We start from the raw sequence: 20,414 nt of genomic DNA on the forward strand, positions 1-20,414 counted from the left end.
AATGAATAAGCAACTCACAAATTAGCATTGGCTAGCAAAAATGGAATGGAGATTTTAATGGGACTGAAAGCCAATAAATCCACAGGACTCAATGACCTGCATCCCAAAATATTGAAAGGGGTGTCTATGGATGCACTGGTTGGCATCTTCCAAAATCCCATTAGCAGCTCCCACAGACTGGAAGGTAGCAAATTACATAAGGGACAGCCTGTGGATGTGGTGTATTTAAACTTTCAGAGCTTCAATAATGTCATGCAATAGGATACTAAAAAAAACAAGATGCAATTAGGGGTAATATTTAAGTTTAAAGAATAGTTAACAGATAAGAAAACAAAGTAGTGATAAATGGGTCATTTCAAATTTGGTCGGCTGTGACCGGTGGGGTGCCACAGGGATTAGAGTCATAGAATTGTACAGCACAGAAAATGGCCTTTCAGCTCATCATGTCCAACCACCTGTTGTACTTATGTACACCATTTACCTACATCTGTCTATGTCTTGGTGATTTAAGTACAGAACACCAGGTGTTTACAATCTATGTCAATGATTTGGATGAAAAATGTAGTATATATTTAAGTTATGCAGCATGAGAATAGGCCTTTTGGCCCAACTTGCCTATGCCAACCAAGATGCTGATCTAAGCTAATCCTGTTTGCCTGCATTTGGCCCATATCCCTCTAAACCTTTCCTATCCACATACCTGTACAAATATCTTTTAAGAGTTATAATTGTACCTGCCTCTACCAGTGCCACTGCATTTACCCCTACCCTCTGTATGGAAAATTTTGCCCCTCAGACCTCCTTTAAATCTTTCCCCTCTCAACTTAACCCAATGCTCTCTAGTTTTAGACTCCCCTATGCTGGGGAAAAAAGACTGTGACTATCCACTCTATCCATGCCCTTCATGATTTTATAAGCCTCTATAATGTCATCCCTCAGCCTCATTTGCTCAAGGGAAAACACTCCTATTGCCCAGACTGGAGGGTTGAGTTAAAGGAGTTAACGACTCCTTTAACTCAAGCCCTATAATCTGAACAATGTTCCTGTGAACCTTTACTGCATCCTCTCTAGATTAATTACATCCTTCCTATAACGTAGCAACCAGAACTGCACACAACACCCTATGTGGCCTAACAAACAATCTGTACAAGTTTAACATGACATCCCACTCCCGTAATCAATTCCTCAGCCAATGAGGGCAAGTGTACCATACACCTTCTTCACCCTTCTGTCCCTCTGTGACACTGCTTATAGGGAAATATAGACTTGTACCCCAAGTCTCACTGTTCAATAACACACCCCAGGGCCCTTCCATTCATTCTGCATGCCCCAGCTGGTTCAACTTCCCAAAATACATCACCTCACTTGTTTCCGATTTAAATTCCATCAGCTACTCCCTTGCCCACTTTCCTAGTAGATGCAGATCCTGTTGCAACCTTAGACAACATTCTTCACTGTCCACTATACCACCAATCTTGGTGTCATCTGCAAAGTTACTAATTATGTCACCTACATTCTCTTCCAAATCATTAATAAAGACAAACAATAAAAGACCCAGCACCAATTCCTATGGCACACCACTAGTTACAGGTCTCCAATCTGAAACAACAACTCACCACTACCATCTTCTGGCTTCAACCACCAAACCAATTTTCTATCCAATTTGTTATCTCAACCTGATGGACCAGCCTACAATGTAGAATATTTTCCAAAGGCCTTGCTAAAGTCCAAGCAGACAATTTTCACCACCCTGCCCCAATTAATCCTCTTGGGCACTTTGTCAAGAATAAAACAAAACAAATTTAGAACATAGAAAAACTACAGCACAATTCAGGCCCTTCGGCCCACAAAGCTGTGCCGAACATGTCCCTACCCTAATTTGCGAGACATGATCTCTCACAAAGCCATACTGACTTTCCCTCATCAGTCCTTGCCTTTCCAAATGCAAATAAACCCTTTTCCTCAGAATTCCTTCCAGTAACTTTCCCACCACTGATAAAAGGTTTGCACATAATAAAAAGCTGGGTATCACAATGGGTCGTAAGCACATCCCAGGGATAAAGACACAAATGAATAGGGAAGATGATAACAGAATAAAAAAAAAGAGAAATCATTCACGAATAAAATATAGAAAAACCAAGCATTTTTAACTACTGATAGATTGAAAGGCATTATTCATCTGTGTCCTTGCATACGAATTATTGGGGCCTGTTAAGACTACATGTGGAATATTGTGCATACAGGTCTTGAGAGAGAGGAAGTGAAACAAAAGTTGATCAGATCAATTTCTGGGATTACAGGGGATTGGGAACAGTCCTGCAAGAGGAAAGGTTAAACAGATTGTTAGACCTATACACTTCAGAGTTCAGAAAAATAACAGGTACTCATTGAAAAATAGAAATTATAGCCTTGACATGGTAAATTCAGGGATGAGGTTTCCTCTGGCTTATTACCTCGAACCAGAGGCCACAATCTCTTAAAAAGGGTCAGCCATTTAATACTGAGGAGTGAAGTAACTTCTACACCCAGAGGGTGGTGAATCTTTGGAATTTTTTGCCCAACTCATTGTGGAGATTCCTTCACTGAGTACGTTCAAGACAGAGATCAATAGATTTTTTGACATTAAAGGAATCGATGAATATTGGATTAGTGTCAGAAAGGAGAGGTTGAAGTAAAAGATCGGCCATTCCAAAGTAAATAGCAAAGTTTCAAGGGGCCAGATCACCTACTCTTGTTACTTTCCTACTTATATTCTAATGGTTTATTCCAGAACCAAGTCTTCCTTGATTTATGAATATTTCATTTACTAATTTGCACTATAACACCATTTGACTCTTTGGGGTGGAGTCTTTGATTTGTGAAGTTATTTTTCACAATAACAAATAGCATGTCAGTCTTCGTGTAAAGGAACATGATGCACCAAAATTCATAATGCATTTCTTCCAATCAAGGTTATGCAATTTCCCCTGATCAAATGTCTTCCAGAAACTGGAGACACAAGAGAATGCAGATACTGTAGTCTGAAGCAAACAAACAAACTGCTGGAGGAACTCAGCAGGTAAAACAGCATCAGTGGCAGCAAAGGGATGGTCGACGTTTCGGGTCGACGTCAACCATCGCTTTTCCTCCACAGGCGCTGCTTGACCTACTGAGTTCCTCCAGCAGTTTTCTGTCTTCCTGAAAAAGATCATTTTTGTTAATCGAGGAATGGCTATAGAATGTGGCCAGCAAACTGTATGATAATATCGTCCTTTGATTATTCACACCAATTCCATTACTACAATCTAATACACTGCTTCAGTGGCAAAATTTCCTTATTTGTTCTTCCAGTCGAGTGTACTGCATTTGGTGTTGTACAGCATTGACATCAATGCCTTTAATATTCAGGCTTTAAGCTCTTAATTTCCTTCAAAAGCCTCTAAATTCTCCCCCTCCCCACCCCCGCCTCCCTTTAAGACTTAGCTCTTGTCAACTGTCCTAATGTTTCCAACCCCAGCTCCTATTAATTTATGGCCAAGTACACTCATGTTAGATATCTTGGGATGTTTTATTATACCAAAGATTTATCATAAACACAAGGTGCTCTGGTGATGCAGAAGTGTAGAGACTGAGAACAAGGTCCCGCTCACCTATAACACCACTTACTCAATTTAAGAGCATGATACTACCACTACTCCATTGACCCCAAACCCCTCCCTCCCCACCCATTGAGGTATATACACGAGCTTTCTGATGACCTGGATAGAAATTGCCTCCCACAAAATCTGTTACCATTTTCAGAAGGAGAGAATATCAAAGAGAAAGCATGTAAATGGATTCCTCGCACTAGTTGTTATATTACAATGAATGAGAAAATAGTTCAGCATGATTTTTATAATTTTAATTTTATTAGCAAGATGAGGAGCAAATCAAAAAGGTAATAGGTGCCAATGTTCTAATGCATTAATAGTCCAGTAAGAGCATAAAACTAAGACAACTCTTTCAATTGTTTTGATGGTTCTGAATTAATTTCAAATCAAAAGAAACAATTCAGACAATTCCCCTCTGGCAATTTGAAGAGCACAGCTGTAGCCTCTGGAAATTAGTTCACAAGAACTTGGCAGGTTTCAAGCCTTTTTTATTAGCCATTCATGTCATAGCATTAGCAAATCGTGACTTCAGGAGGACAAAGACTGGTGCAGAGGGCAGGAACACAAGATCTGAAGTCTAGCAGAAATAAATTACAATCTAAGCTGTACTATTTTGAGGGGTACGCAAAGCAGAGTTGTGAAAGATATATTCATGCAAGATGGTAGGGCAAGTTGATAAGGCAGTTACAAAAGCATATGGATTACTTCACTGGGTAAACAGTGGCAATGTACAAAAACAAGGAACCCAAACAAGGGCAAATTGGACGAGCTCAGTGGACATCATGGTTGGCATGGAAGAGTTGGGCCGAAGGGCCCATCTCCATGACTGTATTACTCTATGAATCCAAGATAAATGCTTACAAATCAATGCATTATGTACTACCATTCTAGAAGCTACATTTTATAAAGGAAGGATGCTCTTGTCCTGAAATGAATTTACAGGATGATACCAGGGATGAGGACCTTCGGTTATGTGGAGAAAATGGAGAAATTGGGACTGTTCTCTGAGAGCGAACAAGTGTTTATCAAAGTTCCCCAAGAATTTGCCTAAGGGGAGAAATTGCTTACTCTGGCAGCAGTCAATAACCAGCGGCTGAAGACTTACAACAATTAGAAACACAGAAGAAACATAGAAAAACTACAGCACAAGTCAGGTCCTTCAGCCCACAAGCTGTGCCAAACATGTCCGTACCCTAGAAATTACTAGGCTTACCCATAGCCCTCTATTTTTCTCAGCTCCATGTACCTATCCAACAGTCTCTTCAAAGACCCTATCGTATCCGCCTCCACCACCATTGCCGGCAGCCCATTGCACGCACTCACCACTCTGAGTAAAAATCTTACCCCTGACATCTCCTCTAAACCTACTCCCCAGCACCTTAAACCTATGTCCTCTTGTGGCCACCATTTCAGCCCTGGGGAAAAGCCTCTGACTATCTGCCCAATCAATACCTCTCATCATCTTATACACCTCCGTCAGGTCCCCCCCCCATCCTCCATCGCTCCAAAGAGAAAAAGGCCGAGTTCCCTCAACCTGCTTTCATAAGGCATGCTCCGCGTTCCAGGCAGCATCCTTGTAAATCTCTTCTGCACCCTTTCTATGGCTTCCACATCCTTCCTGTAGTGAGGTGACCAGAACTGAGCACAGTACTCCAAGTGGGGTCTGACCAGGGACCTATATAGCTGCAACAATACCTCTCGGCTCCTAAATTCAATTCCCCGATTGATGAAGGACGATACACCATATGCCTTCTTAACCACAGAGTCAACCTGCACAGCCGCTTTGAGCGTCCTATGGACTCGGACCCCAAGATCCCTCTGATCCTCCACACTGCCAAGAGTCCTACCATTAAGACTATATTCTGCCATCATATTTGACCTACCAAAATGAACCACTTCACACTTATCTGGGTTGAACGCATCTGCCACTTCTCAGCCCAACTCTGCATCCTATCTATGTCCCTCTGTAACCTCTGACAGCCCTCCACACTATCCACAACACCCCCAACCTTTGTGTCATCTGCAAACTTACTAACCCACCCCTCCACTTCCTCATCCAGGTCGTTTATAAAAATCACAAATAGTAAGGGTTCCAGTACAGATCCCTGAGGTACGCCACTGGTCACCGACCTCCACACGGAATATGACCCTTCAAAAACCACTCTTTGCCTTCTGTGGGCCAGCCAGTTCTGGATCCACACTGCAATGTCCCCTTGGATCCCATGTCTCCTTACTTTCTCAATAAGCCTTGCATGGGATACCTTATCAAACGCTATGCTGAAATCCATATACACTACATCTACTACTCTCCCTTCATCGATGTGTTTAGTCACATCCTCAAAAAATTCAATCAGGTTTGTAAGGCAGGACCTGCCCTTGACAAAGCCATGCTAACTATTCCTAATCATATTATACCTCTCCAAATGTACATAAATCTTGCCTCTCAGGATCTTCTCCATTAGCTTACCAACCACTGAGGTGAGACTCACTGGTCTATAATTCCCTGGGCTACCCCTACTCCCTTTCTTGAATAAGAGAACAACATCCGCAACCTTCCTAATTTCCTTCCTAAGCTCCTTCCTATTAGCCTTATACTCTTCCAGATCTCTAACATTACCTAGCTCTCTGTACCTTTTGTAAGCTTTTCTTTTCCTTTTGACTAGATTTATTATAGCCTTCGTACACCACAGTTCCTGTATCCTCTCGTGACTCCCTTGTCTCATTGGAACATGCCTATGCAGAACTCCACAGAAATATCCCCTGAATATTTGCCACATTTCTTCCGTACTTTTCCCTGAGAACATCTGTTCCCAATTTAATCTTCCAATTTCCTGCCTGAGAGCCTCATAATTCCTTTTAGTCCAAGTAAACGCCTTTCTAGTCTTGTCTGTTCTTATCTCTCTCCAGTGCTAACATAAAGGAGATAGAATTATGATCACCATCACCAAAAGGTTCACCCACTGAGAGATCTGACACCTGACCAGGTTCATTTCCCAATACCAAATCAAGCACAACCTCTCCTCTTGTAGGCCCATCTACATCGCGTCAAGAATCCTTCCTGAACACACAAGCTCCTCCCCATCTAAACCCCTCACTGTCTGGAGATGCCAATCGATGTTTGGGAAATTAAAATCCCCCATCACAACAACTCTGTTATTCTCACACCTTTCTAGGATCTGCTTCCCTATCTGCTCCTCAATATCCCTGTTACTATTGGATGGCCTATAAAAAACACCCAGTGAAGTTATTGACCCCTTCCTGTTCCTAACCTCCACCCACAGAGACTCTGTAGACGTCCACCCTTTCCGCAGCCGTGACATTATCTCTGATCAACAGTGCCACTCCCCCACCTCTTCTGCCTCCCTCCGTCCTTTCTGAAACATCTAAACAAAGCCTTAACAATGCAAAAGTGAAATGAAGACTTTTTTCCTCCCCAGGTAGACATTTAAGATCTGGAACATATCGAAGAATGATGAAATAAGATTCCACAGAAACTTTTAAAGGGTAATCGGAACATACTTAGCAGTCTAACACGCAGAGTTAAAGAAACGTTAAGGTGTGGGACCAAATTGGACAGCTCTGTCACACAGACAGAAATGATATCCAGTGATAGACTATTCTGTTTGTCTACAGGAAAATATTTCTCTAATAAACATGGACCAATGTGGGCACTTATTCTATATCAAAGTTATTTGTTAGTATACTACACGATATCTCATTAGGTCTGAACTCAGAAATCAAGCAACCTGGACATAAAACAACTGTGGCCAAACTGGACTTTAACCTGGAAAAGACTGCATTATTGTAACTGAACCTTTCAAGCAATAATACTTCTCTAATGGAATAATGAAATACCTGGATATGCTGATAATATGAAATTAGTCAAGTCTGCAAAACCAGAGAAAGCATGATGGAAAATTGTATCTGAACATTAAGATCATGTAACATAACTTCATGTAACATTTTAATTTAGTTTGTAATTACACCAAATTTGCTGTTACCTCCAATTGTGGATTTGGTCACAGATCACAAAAGATCACTCTGTACAATCAATGCTCCTCTTAAAGATACAAATAAGGTTATTTAACTGGGGGAAAAAATTGAAGTGGCATAGGTAAATCAAGGACAAGAGTAATAAAATGACTGAAGCTGACTTCTATTACAGAAAACCTTATGGGGATATTTACCATCATTGCTCTTTTAAAAAACATTCCAAAAGCCATATACTATTCCTATCAATGGCAGCAAGTGTTCAGTAATGACACAAGCAGCTAGTTACTCAGGTGAGTAGATTCATATTCTGAACAACTGAGATCCAGTAGGTCAAAAGGACATTCATCTAATCTATTTTTTTTTAATATCTCCCTGGATTCTGTAGGGCAAGCTGATGTTGACAAGCCTGATAGCAATTACTATAGTATTTGACTTGACTGAATGTCACCTATCCGAATTTTAACATGCACCAAGTATGTGCAAAAATTAATCAATGTTGAAACTCAATGTGCTGCCCACTGGCACAGAGATTAAGCAGAATTTTGGAACCACTTCAACATGCAGTGCACTATAGTGACAACAGTGATGTCACCCCAAGAAACATGCAGCATGTTTAATATTGACACAGCATAAGGTTTTTTTCTTGATTAAACAGTTCATTGGATGAGGATGTGAAAGGGTGGGTTAGTAAGTTTGCTGATGACACGAGGTTGGTGGTGCTGTGGATAGTGTAGAAGGTTGCTGTAGATTACAACAGGACATTGATAGGATGCAGAGCTGGGCCGATGGAGTTCAATCCAGAAAAGTGTGAAGTGATACACTTTGGAAGATCGAATTTGAAGGCAGAGTACAAGGTCAATGGCAGGACTCTTAGCAGTGTGGAGAAACAGAGGGATCTTGGAGTCCACGTCCCTCAAGGTTACCATGCAGGTTGATAGGGTTGTTAAGGCGGCATATGGTGTGTTGGCCTTCATTAGTCGGGGTATTGAGTTCAAGAGCCGCGAAGTAATGTTGCAGCTCTATAAAACACTGGTTAGACCACACTTGGGAGTATTGTGTTAAGTTCTGGTCACCCCATTATAGGAAGGATGTGGAAGCTTTAGAGGGTGCAGAGGAGATTTACCAGAATGCTGCCTGGATTGGAGAGCATGTCTTATGAGGATAGGTTGAGCGAGCTAGGGCTTTTCTCTTTGGAGAGGAGGAGGATGAGAGGTGACTTGATAGAGGTGTACAAGAGGCATAGATCAAGAGGACAATCAAGGACTTTTTCCCCAGGGCAAAAATGGCTAACACTAGGGGATATAATTTTAAGGTGGTTAGAGGAAGGTATAAGGGGGAAGTCAGAGGCAAGTTTTTTATTTTACACAGAGAGTGGTGGGTGCGTGGAACACACTGCCGGCAGAGGTTGTGGGGGCAGATACACTGGGGACATTTTAAAGACTCTCAGATAGCCATATGAAGGATAGAGAAACGGGAGGGAAGGGTTAACATTTGGGAGGGAAGAGTTAGATCTATATTAGAGCAAGATAAAATGTCGGCACAACATCGTGGGCCGAAGGGCCTGTACTGTGCTGTAGTGTTCTATGTTTTCTTAGGTGTGGAAAATATATTCTGTGATCCATGCCTCTTTCAATAAAAATACTGCACATTGAGTTTGTAGAGAAATAAATGAACTCAGGTTTGCACGTGGAGGTACCACCAGAAATATTAATGAAAGATTGGCTTTTTAGTAGGACTAAGCTCATAGTTAATTTGAATAATGAAGTGCTACATTGCTGGAATTAACACAGCCATGATCACGCTGATATCTTTTCCAGAATCTTAAGCATTTTTAAAATGGTGAATGGAAAATGTCAATGGGTATACTAATGGCTTAAATTCAACTTCTGTTTCTACAAAAACATCTAGTAACTTAGGAGTTCCTGGATTGTACAGCAGATTGATAAAACCCATCTCAATTGCTACATTTGCCCTACGTGCTTAAATTTTTCATTGCCAGATACTCATTTAATTTCTTTATAAATTACTTGGCTTTAACTACCACTTATGAAGTGTCCCACATTGCAATAATCCTGCGAAGGGAAAAAAATAATTTCAGACCTCAAGATAGTTGCCAATGCAGTACTGTATATTAGCATGGACCATCATCAGAATAATGCTATATTCCCAGTGTCAGTTCTTGTGGTGAGGAGGTAAAAGGAAGGAGGAAACACTTTCTCATAAAATGGCAGGAAGGGAACCTTAAATCAATAGTTTCCTCTGTGTATTTTTTGTTTAATGCCAGAAAAACTCCACATTATTCCTATCCTATGCTGGATTTATGCTCACCTTAACCATTCCAAATGTTACATAACATGCGCCACTTAATATCAAAAACAACTGTAGTAGTACTTACAACTACATCACATTAAGACATAAGGATGGTTTGAAATCCATCCACATGGTATGGTACCATATGTGCATTATTGTAGCAGCTATGAATACCCTTTCTGAAATTTGGTTGCACTAAACATCTAAAGCCTGTGCAATTCATATAGTATTTGACTTTTCCCCAGAATTATTTATTCACTCATTTTTTGAGAAATGGGCACTGCTGGCAATGCCATTTACTACACAACCCTAAATGCCCAGGAAAAGATGGTGATATGACCCACCTTCCTAAAGTGCCGAAGATACTCCCACAATACTGTTGGTTATTCAAATCCAAGACCACGTATCCAAAATGGGTCATCTGTGTACATTTTATTTCTGGGCCTCATAGAATCTGGCTGATTTCAAGGTTCAGTTTTCATTTGTTACCCCATATGTACTATATCTTGCTTGGTTTCCAGTTCCTTTGTAGTACTGGTATTTTCATAGTATTAGACACATTAATTCCATATCAATTAGCATAGAAAATGCTGCAGAACCTGCTTATTTCTGCAAAGCCAGGGGCATGCTCTCGAATCCAAAAAGTTAATTGTAACTTAGACTCTGATAACCTGTGTTGTAGAGTTGTGAGGAGTGGTGGGGAGTGTGAAGGGCAGAAGAGAGCCAAATTGTTTCAAGTTGTTTTGAATACTGTAGCAGCAGAACCCAAATGGACGTGAACATAAATGAAACATTGACGAGGAAAGGAAATCAGCAAAGCAACACTCACCTAAAACCACAACTCTCAATTTAGACTTTTGTAACTCAAAACTACTCAATAGCTGTGACCAAGTAATGCAGTGAAGCAGCAATTTCAAAATTTTCATTTTTAATAAAACAAATTTAATCCTCAAGCTTTACACTTGGGAAGGCATAAAATGTGTCGTTAAATGCCAAACTTGGCAGTTAGCCTATGAAAATCGGAGTCTATTCACAATAATTATTCTGCATATATAAAAAGGACACGTAGCACAAAAATAATTCTAATGATTTCTTGAAAACAAATCTAAGAGCCAAAGAGCATTTAGAATGATAAATTTTATTTTAAATCTCAGCTTTTTTTTTTGGGAGAGTCAGTTCAGGACAGTTTCTTCATCAGCTGTCTCTGGGGGATAAAACTCTCATGAAGGACATCTAGTGACAAATTATTATGAACTCGTGGACTTTACATTTACTGTAGTGCAAGCCCTTCTATACTTTTAAAAGAAACGTCAATGATATATACTTTTTTTGCAAATAAAAATGTGAAGCTATTTTTGATTACACTGAGACAATCTCCCTTTAATCCATAAAATGTCTGAATGAATTGCTCAAAACAATTCAAACTATTTTGTTCCTCTGACAGAGCCTTCATAAGAGAAATCAGAGGTTAAACATGTAAATGCGGCACAGAAAAGGACTATGCCAAGCTCAAGCCTGTTCCACCATTCAATATTATTCATCCTCTACTTCAAATCCACAGGCTCCTGGTAGCTATGGCAGACGGAGCAAAGCAATCACCTAATCTGCACTTGGTCTCACCAATGTCGAGGCCATATCAGGAGACCAAATGCAATAAACAATGTTGAAGGAAGTGCATGTGAATCTGTCTCACCTGGAAGGGCTGTTTAGGTCCCAAGATAATGGCAAGGGAGAAGATGTAGGGACAGGTGTTGCAGCTCCTACAGTTGCATAGGGACAGGACGGGACGAAGTGCAGACTAGATGACCATTTTGCCAAGCACCTGTGTTCCATCCACCATGGCCACCTGGAGCTCCCAGTTGCAGACCATTTTATTCTCCTTCCCATTTCCACACTGACCTGTCTGACCTCTGCCTCCTCCAGTACCAGGATGAGGCCAAATGCAAACTTGAGGAACAGCACTGGGTATCTCTGCCTGGGTAGTCTACAACACATAGCACAAACACTGAAATCTCCAAATTTAAGGTAACCTACTCCTAGTGTCCCTTTTCTCTCACCTCCTGATCTCCCCAGCTCCTCCTGCACACACCCAACAACCCCTAACCCCCTCTCACCCCATTTCTTTCCCCTTCACCACCTACCCGTCACCCACACATTCCTCCCACTGGGTCCCCTCTCCCCACTGTTCCCAAATGCCCACCCCAGTGTCCTTGTTTGGTTCCATGCTCCACCTTCCTTTCCTATCAGATTCCACCACCTGCAGCCCTTTGTTGCTTCCACCTATCACCTCCCAGCCTCCATCACTATTTCCACTCTTACCTCCTCTATCACCACTCACCTAGATTCAACTATCACTTGCCAGCTCTTGCTCCATCCCTTCCCCTCACCACCTTATACTAGCTTTCTCCCTCTGAGTCGAGATGAAGGGTCTTGACCCTCCACAGATGCTGCCTGACCTGCTGAACATCCTCCAAGCAGTTTGTTTTTTTGCTGCAGATATGATGGTAATGTTTAAAGAGGTATTTAGACAGACATGTGAACAGGCAGGGAGCAGAGGGATATAGAGCATGGGCAGGCAGATGTGATTAGTTAGATTGGCATCATAGTCCAAAGAGCCTGTTCCTGCGCTGCAGTGTTCTATGCTCTGTGTAGTACTGAAACCACACTTGACTCATGTGCTTAAGTTCTGTGCAAAACATTGGCGCTTCTGAGGTTTCAAAAGCAACGTCATCAATCCCAGCAGAATTACACCACAAATTGAACTTTGCAAAGAACTAGAATTTGCTAAAAAAAATGTCAATACTAAGATGACCAGCCAGAAGCTTATTGAACTGTAAGAATACTTAATATGTGAAAAGGTTTGCATAATATAGTGTGGGTTCGTTACTGACCAGAAAAACTAGAGAATAAGGAAATGGCAGCAAAATTAAAGAAAATGCTTCACCAAAAGGTATGGAAAATGTCCCAGAAACAAGAGAAGGATTATAGTTACACATTAATATTGGAGAAATTAATGGGACTGAAGGGATATAAATTTACACATCAGTTTGGAAAGCACTGAACATCAACCTACCATCAAAAGAAATTTCTGACATGTCAGTGGTGGGCACTCACTGAACTGCAGCCCTGGCAACAATTCCACAACTGGGTTGGAAATTTCAGGATTTTGACCCAATAATGATGAGTAACTAGCACTATAGTTACTTTGGTCAGAAAGTCAGTTTGACACATGAAGGACTATTTCACCACTTCCTGAACCAAAGCTCACCATATTCCAATACAAATATTTTCTATTTCTCCTTGACTATTCTCTACGACAATTTTAAATTGATAACTCACTCCATCCAAAGTCTCTTCAGTTCAATCCTACAACAAAATTTTAAAAGCTCCAAATAAATCTTCTCTTAGTTTCCCCTGTTCCAAATCATCTAATTTCTAAAGCAAATCTGATGGATTAGGTAAACTCAGAGGAGATCATATTGTACAAAACTTTTGCCCAAGAATTGTATTGGTAATGAGTCAGAGCTTTTAACATTGAAATTGCCACTTAGGAAATGTAGATTCCAAGTACAAAGTGCAGCACAAGAAAATGGTTTTCAAAAGAAGATAATGTTAAAGTAATAGGACAATGTAATTTCTTACCTGTTTCCATTGCATTTTCTGTTGTCTCCAACCCATCCATACTGTCATCATCTTCAACAACCATCTTCCCCCTGCTTCGAGACCTGCAATCATGAAAGATGAGTCAAATGTTACAAAGTAGAATGGATTCACCTCACAGACAGTAAGTTACCTTATTTTGTATACCTCACCTTCCCTAATATTTCAGTTGCTCCCAGCCCCCATCATCCTGCTTCTTTCCCCTCCTCCACCCACTATCTGCCCATCAACCACACACTTCCATTCATTCCCCTCCCCCACTGTTCCCATCTGCCCTCCCCATCTCCCTTACTTGATTCCATGCTCCGTCTTCCCCTATCAGATTCCATCACCTTCATCCCTTTGTCACCTCCACCTATCACCTCCCAGCTTTTGTCGCTATTTCCACTCTTCCCTCCTCCATCTGCTCGTCACCTGGATCTACCCATCGCTTGTTAACTCTTGACCCAAACCTTCCTTTCACCTTTTTAATACTGGTTATCTCCCATCTATTTTTCAGTACAGATGAAGGGTCTCAACCCCGAAACATTGATTGTCCATTCCCTTCCACAGAAGCTGCCTGACTTACTCACTTCCTCCAGCATCTTATGTTTTTTTTAAAAAATCTTTTACTCCCCTGGTATATTATGAGGAAAATATTAGCTCATTAAAATAGAATTAAATAATAAAGGAAATATATTGCAGGAAAAAACTTCTAACTTCCAAAAATACTTTGGAAATCTCAATTTTCCCTCCTTTCTCCCTCTAGAGAAAGTGTTTCATTCTTTTAAGTCTGTCACCTACCCTTCTCTGAGAACACCACACTTTCCTTAGATGAATGGTAGATGGAAGTAAACTGTTCCTAGACCTCAACAAATGCTCCTCATTCATCACACATTTGACTAATCCAATGGTCTGTTTTTCCCCCATTGGCTGTATCAAAGTGCCTCCAGTTTGCATTTCTTAACTACCATGGTGAACACTGGGAATCCGGAATTCTAACCATTAATTTACAAACAATCAACTAGCAAATTTTTGGTACAACATAATTGACTCCATTTATAATACCTTTTACACTATAAATAAACAATTCTTAAACGTTAGAGAGTGCAAAGAGAGGTAGGAATGTTGATATTAGCACGAGCCAACAACTAAAATCCCAGGTAGAAGTGCGTCAAAGATCACCATTTCTGACAATTGCACTGAAACAGATTTCTTTTGCAGACAATGACACAAGTGCTTGATAAAAAATGTATAATGCCCTTGACACAATTGGCTGTTGGAAACAGACCTCTTATTAGTTGCAGCAAAATATTACTTCCAGAAGGGCAGTGAACGTGATGAAAAGCTGTACGAGTAAAAAGCATGAGCTTAGACAATCAGAATCAATGACACGTGCCAGAGACCGATGATGGCCCATCACAAAGCTGGTAATGGTAAGATTTGAAAGAACATGGATTGTAATGAATCTTTCAAAGTGCCAACACATTAAAGACCAGACGTCTAGTTTGAATGTTGAAATAACTGTACAAACCCGCATTATATTCATTTTGCAAGGGAGGCAGCAAATGCAGATACTAGGGAGAAAGGATATTTTCCCAAAGGAGCCAAAATAAATCATCACAGAAGGTGGCTACTTCCTTAAAATGTTGAACAAGAGTGAGGCGAGGTTCTTTAGGAAGCAAATGTTGAGAGATAAGAAAACTGCTCCAGGCTTGAAGGCCGCCAAAGGTCACCTTACTCTTCTCCCTCAAGGCAATGTTGAGGGTGACCTAAAACTTAAGCCTCTTACTCTTACACAGATTCCATGGGTTCCAGAAGGGCAGTAAGGCACCAATCTTCCTGTAATGTGATCTAACAAAAGATTCTGAATAACACTGTTCTTCTGAGATTACACCACATTGTTTCTCTGCCCTTTGCTGAATAATACTGCAAAAGAAATAAGCTGGACAACAGAGCCTTGCTCATCAACATCCCTGGACATCTGGTTTACTGAGGAAGTGGCTGACAATATCCAAGTAGCACTTCTGCTCCCCCGTGGCACAATATTGTCCAGGGTTCTACCATTAAGAACACTTACATCCTGCAGCACTTAATGATGCAAATCACTGAGCCAGGCAGCAATGACAAAACCATCATTCAGGAAATTTGGAAAAGATAAACATAGACATGGCCTTATTCAGTACCTCTTGGCATGGTGCAATCCATGCAACAAGGAATAATGCATAGATAAAATTATGACAATGTACATGACTTCCAATAACACAGAAGAGCTGCAGAAATTGTATGGCAAAGAACTGACAAAAGACCAGAGTTTGAGCAATTCGAGGTCACAGGACCAGCAAGAAATAACCAACGTGGTACAAAACAGCTCAAAGTTCAGACATCAGCATTCTGATAGAGTAAGGAATGCTAATGGATTGTTAGCCTTTTTTGTTAGAGGTGGGATGTAAAAATAGGGAAGCTTTGATGCAACTTTACAGGATGTTGACAAGACTGAACCTGGAGAAATGTATATAGTTTTGGTCTTCCTATGTGAGGACTTATTTGCATTGAAGTCAGTGCAGAAGGTTCACTAGATTGATTCCCAAGATGAAGAAAGTTTGAGCGGGCTGGCCTACACTCACTGTAGTAAAGAGAAGATCCTGCAGGACACTGGTGGGTTAGATGAAGAATGTTTCCCCTGGCAGGATATCTAGAACCAGTTGCAGAGTTTCAGAATCAGAATATTTACAATGGGATCTCTTCTCTCAGGAAGTTGTGAACCTTTGAATTTTCTACCTCAGAAAGCTGAGGAGGCAGTCATTGAATATATAGATTCTGGTTTAAGTACTGTTTATAGTAGAAAAATGGTGCAAGATCAGACCTTTCATTTTTGTAGCACAGACAAAGATAAATTCTGAGCTTTTGATCTTCTTGTCTGAATGTGAACAACACCGACAGGTATAACCCTCAGGTAATAAACTATAAACCAAGTGTTACTAACCTAACACTGAACAAAATCACTATTAACACAAACCAGCGGCCAGATTTCAGTTTAAAAAAAAACAAGTTTTCACCAACTCATTTCAAAACAAAATACAACTTGAAACGTTAAAAATTTAATGAAGTATGAATGCATCTATGAGCAATTCTCATACATGAAATTGGATGTGAAGTTGCATATTCAGAATTTCTCTATACCCCATGTTCTCAAATGTCCAATAACTAGATAATGATTTACTCTCAAGTCAAAACCTCAAAGTATCACGCAAGATATAATTAAAGACGATCCTTGTGGAAGTTACTTGGGGTAGGGCTGTGAGAAATCCACGACTTTCAGCCCAGAGCATCTGATAAGCACAGGGAACCTGTGCATTATGGCTATTCAGGTAACAGGAATTTGCCATTACAGAATTCTCAAATCATTACCCAAAAATTTGAGATGTGGAATAAAACTTCACTCTCACAGAATCTGAGAGAAAAAAGTAAATAAATGCAAAAATTATTTTTATTAAACTCACAATTCTTGACACGTGCACAAATGACACAGCTTCGTGTCATGGACAGTTCTTTCAGAACACCAATCTCTTCCCCACACACAAATGCAGGGGCCACCTGTAGCACAAAAAAAAACGCAACCATGACCCCACCTACACCCCTAACTCAACACTTCACACCAGTAGATTAGGCATATAGTTTTTCATACAAGACATATCCCAGTATAAACAATAAAGTAAATCTAGGCAGACCCCAGCCCAGTGATCATTATTACTTTTTCTATTACCCAAATAAGCTGAGGCTCTTCTCACTGAATAGTCTCTTCAAACATTTACATTAACTGCCTTTTAAGTGTCAGTTACAATCAACTTTATTGATTCACTCTAAAACAAACAACATGCCACCAAGGAATTTCTCTCAAAATTCAGAATTGTAAAGTGCCCATAAAACTGATACTCTGTTATACTTCCTGAGGGGATTATTCAGAAAACAGGATTTGGCCACCATATCCATTTGCCAAGCACCGTTAATGATGCTTATTTCAGTCAGTTGCAGCACATGTAACACATTTTGCCCTATGTATTTACGTTCACTACTGCTTTGCCAATACAAGATAAAACATTTGCCACAGCCTTTAAAATTTCTCAATAGCCATTCCTGACACTAGTTCCACAACTACAACTTATCCTACAGTTTTCTGTGCCACTTTTTACAGCTTATCCCCTCATTTGACAATGGAATTGCCTTCAAAAGCCTGTGGAAGTCCCCGAGTTCCTTCCCTAACCCTTGCACCTCTCACTTCTTCAAAATTCTTAAAATTCATTTCTTGAACCAAACTTTTATGAACTACCTCATTCGTCTTTCTGGCAGTTTGCCTTGTACCTCAAGTGCTTTGGGATTTTTGTATAGAGGTGACCCCCACCTTACACAGGGGAGTTGTGCTCCTAGAAAACACAGTCTTATTGTGATCTTCTGTAACATAAAGCTGCTTCATCTGATATGCCAAGAATCAAGAGTTGAAAAAAGATTATATCTACCTCCTCCCCCCCCCACAAATTCCTTGAGAGTTAATTTTATTCCATTTCTCAAATTTTTGTGTGGTGATTTGTGAATGGTGAATTTCCATTACCTGAACGGCTGTAGCACAGAGTCACCTGCTACATAAATTAAGGCTGCCTTTGTTGGATGAGAAAATCAGGCTTCCAATAAAAGTGAAATGTTCAGATTAATTGCTTCAACTTACAAAGTTCCATGAAAAATGTTAATTCATTCTATTTCAGTCAATAATCACCTCCCCGCGGAATTGTAGTCGCCCATCTGTGTGCAACTCAAGTAACTGTTATTGTTCTCTGAAACATCATCATTCCTATCGGTAAAATAAGTCAAATTCCAATTTTATTTTGAGCTTATTTAGTTACTAGAAATAAGTGACCCTGGAGAAAGTTTTTATTATAAATCACAAATGTTATCCCTGGAACAATTCAATGATCTGATATAGCTCTCAAGCCACAACTGACTGTTAATTCAGTGGTCAGTTATAGCTTCATCAACTGCACTTACTCAAAATCCTCCATCAAACATGCTTTTGTCACAAAGGTTGGATACTGCCTTAGACCAATACTTAAAACTGCTCTACTTTTTATTTACTTGTTACCTTGTTTTTTTTGTCTGGAAAAAAATCAAAATAATGCAAGGCTTTTAATCATTACTATGCAGAAACTCATTACAGCTGACCCTCAGGACATAATTGAACTAATCATAACAAATGAAGTAATATGGCTGTGCAGAGTAACGATGCATGTAAAAAGTTGATAAAAATATCAAGGTTGGTGTACTCCAAGAAATTTTGCACTGATTTAATACAAAAATGGCAGAGACCTTAAAATCAGACTGCTATTATTTCCACACACAATGCTTACGATCTGAAAACAAGAGTAAGCATTGACTCGTGGACATGGTGCATTGCTCTGGAATATTGTAAATATTCTATTGATCAAGTTAGTCACTTTTCTACTTCCTTATACACTTTTTTTTTGTTTTATTCTTGACAGTTCAATTTAGAGAGGCATGTTTCTGAGCAATAAAACCAGTCACAGAGTTTAATCAAAGAAACAATCTGCAGCAAAATCTCTTCTCCCAGTCCCCTACCCCATCACTGTATGGAAGAAAACCTCCCTTTCTGCTGGAGTACATTAACTTTTCTATTATTCTAACCACCCAAGCTATGTCTATTCTGAATTAGCAATTCTGAAAGTGACTGAATTGGAGTGGTAACACTTCATCATTCAGTGAAAGGCATGAAGCCTTAGAAGGTGTACATCAGCAGTCAAAACAAATGAGATGAGCTATATGGCCATTGGTCTGTCATGTAATCAGTTATAAGGCTGCACCAGTTAACTCTCTGATCCACATTGAACCCCACCCCAGAATACAGATGGTGAGTGATTTGATGATGGTAATACTGTTAGATCCCTTGGTAGATATTAAGGCCTCAGTTTCATCAAGGTTTTGATGCAAGTTAACACATGCCACACGTGGACACACACATTGCTTCATTATGTGAAGTATTACAACCTGAACTGAATACTCTATAATCATCAGCTGACATCCCCACTTTTGACTTTATGATGAGTCCATTGATGAAGTGGGTGTAGACAGTTAGGCCTGGCAGTGTTTTCAAAAAGTCCTACAGTGATATCCTTGAGCTAAAATGACTGATCAACAACCATAATTGTGCAAGGTAGAAGTCTGCATAATGGGAGTTTCCCCCTAGATTCCCACTGAACCTGTTACCAAGACTCCGAGACCACGTTCAATTGAACTCTCAGAGGGGGAGCAGTGAGAAATGGTCTCACAGAATACCCAAAGAGAGGAGGAAACCTTCAAAATGGGCAGACCTTGAAGAGACATTGCAGTAGAGCAACAAAATGGAGACAAGAGAGACTGCAAATGCTAGAATCTGGAGCAACAAACAAAATGCTGCAGGAACTGGGTGGGTCAGGCAACATCTATGGAGGGAAATGGACAGTTGACATTTTGGGGTCGAGACCCTTCACCTGAACAGCATCGTGGATTGTGGCCCCCTCACCCACCAGGCACGTCTTCCTGCTCTGTAGTATTTTGCAGCTCGTACATTGTTTGGTCTATGTTCTCACTCTAATTTCTCCCATTCATTGACCAGATAACTTTGTTTACATCCTACCCCCACCACCAAAGTCACTCTGGTTTTACCCCTCCCCCCCATCCACCCTCCCTGCAGCTTAACAAGCTTTTACCTCCTTTCCAGTTCTGAATGAAGGTCTTTGACCTGAAATGTTAACTGTTTCTTTTCCCACAGATACATGTGACCTGCTGAGTATTTCC

The 20,414-nt window shown here is 40.3% G+C and overlaps 1 protein-coding gene across 1 annotated transcript in view; it reads right to left on the reverse strand.

The window, feature by feature from the left end:
* The window catches only part of LOC127571029 (histone-lysine N-methyltransferase 2C-like), a 355,346-nt gene that overhangs the window by 242,374 nt on the left and 92,558 nt on the right, over nt 1-20,414 (reverse strand). The window contains 1 exon segment of the mRNA XM_052017016.1: nt 13,575-13,657. Coding sequence (XP_051872976.1) covers nt 13,575-13,657 — 83 coding nt within the window.

This window comes from Pristis pectinata, chromosome 5, assembly GCF_009764475.1.
Source record: "Pristis pectinata isolate sPriPec2 chromosome 5, sPriPec2.1.pri, whole genome shotgun sequence".
Lineage (NCBI taxonomy): Eukaryota > Metazoa > Chordata > Chondrichthyes > Rhinopristiformes > Pristidae > Pristis > Pristis pectinata.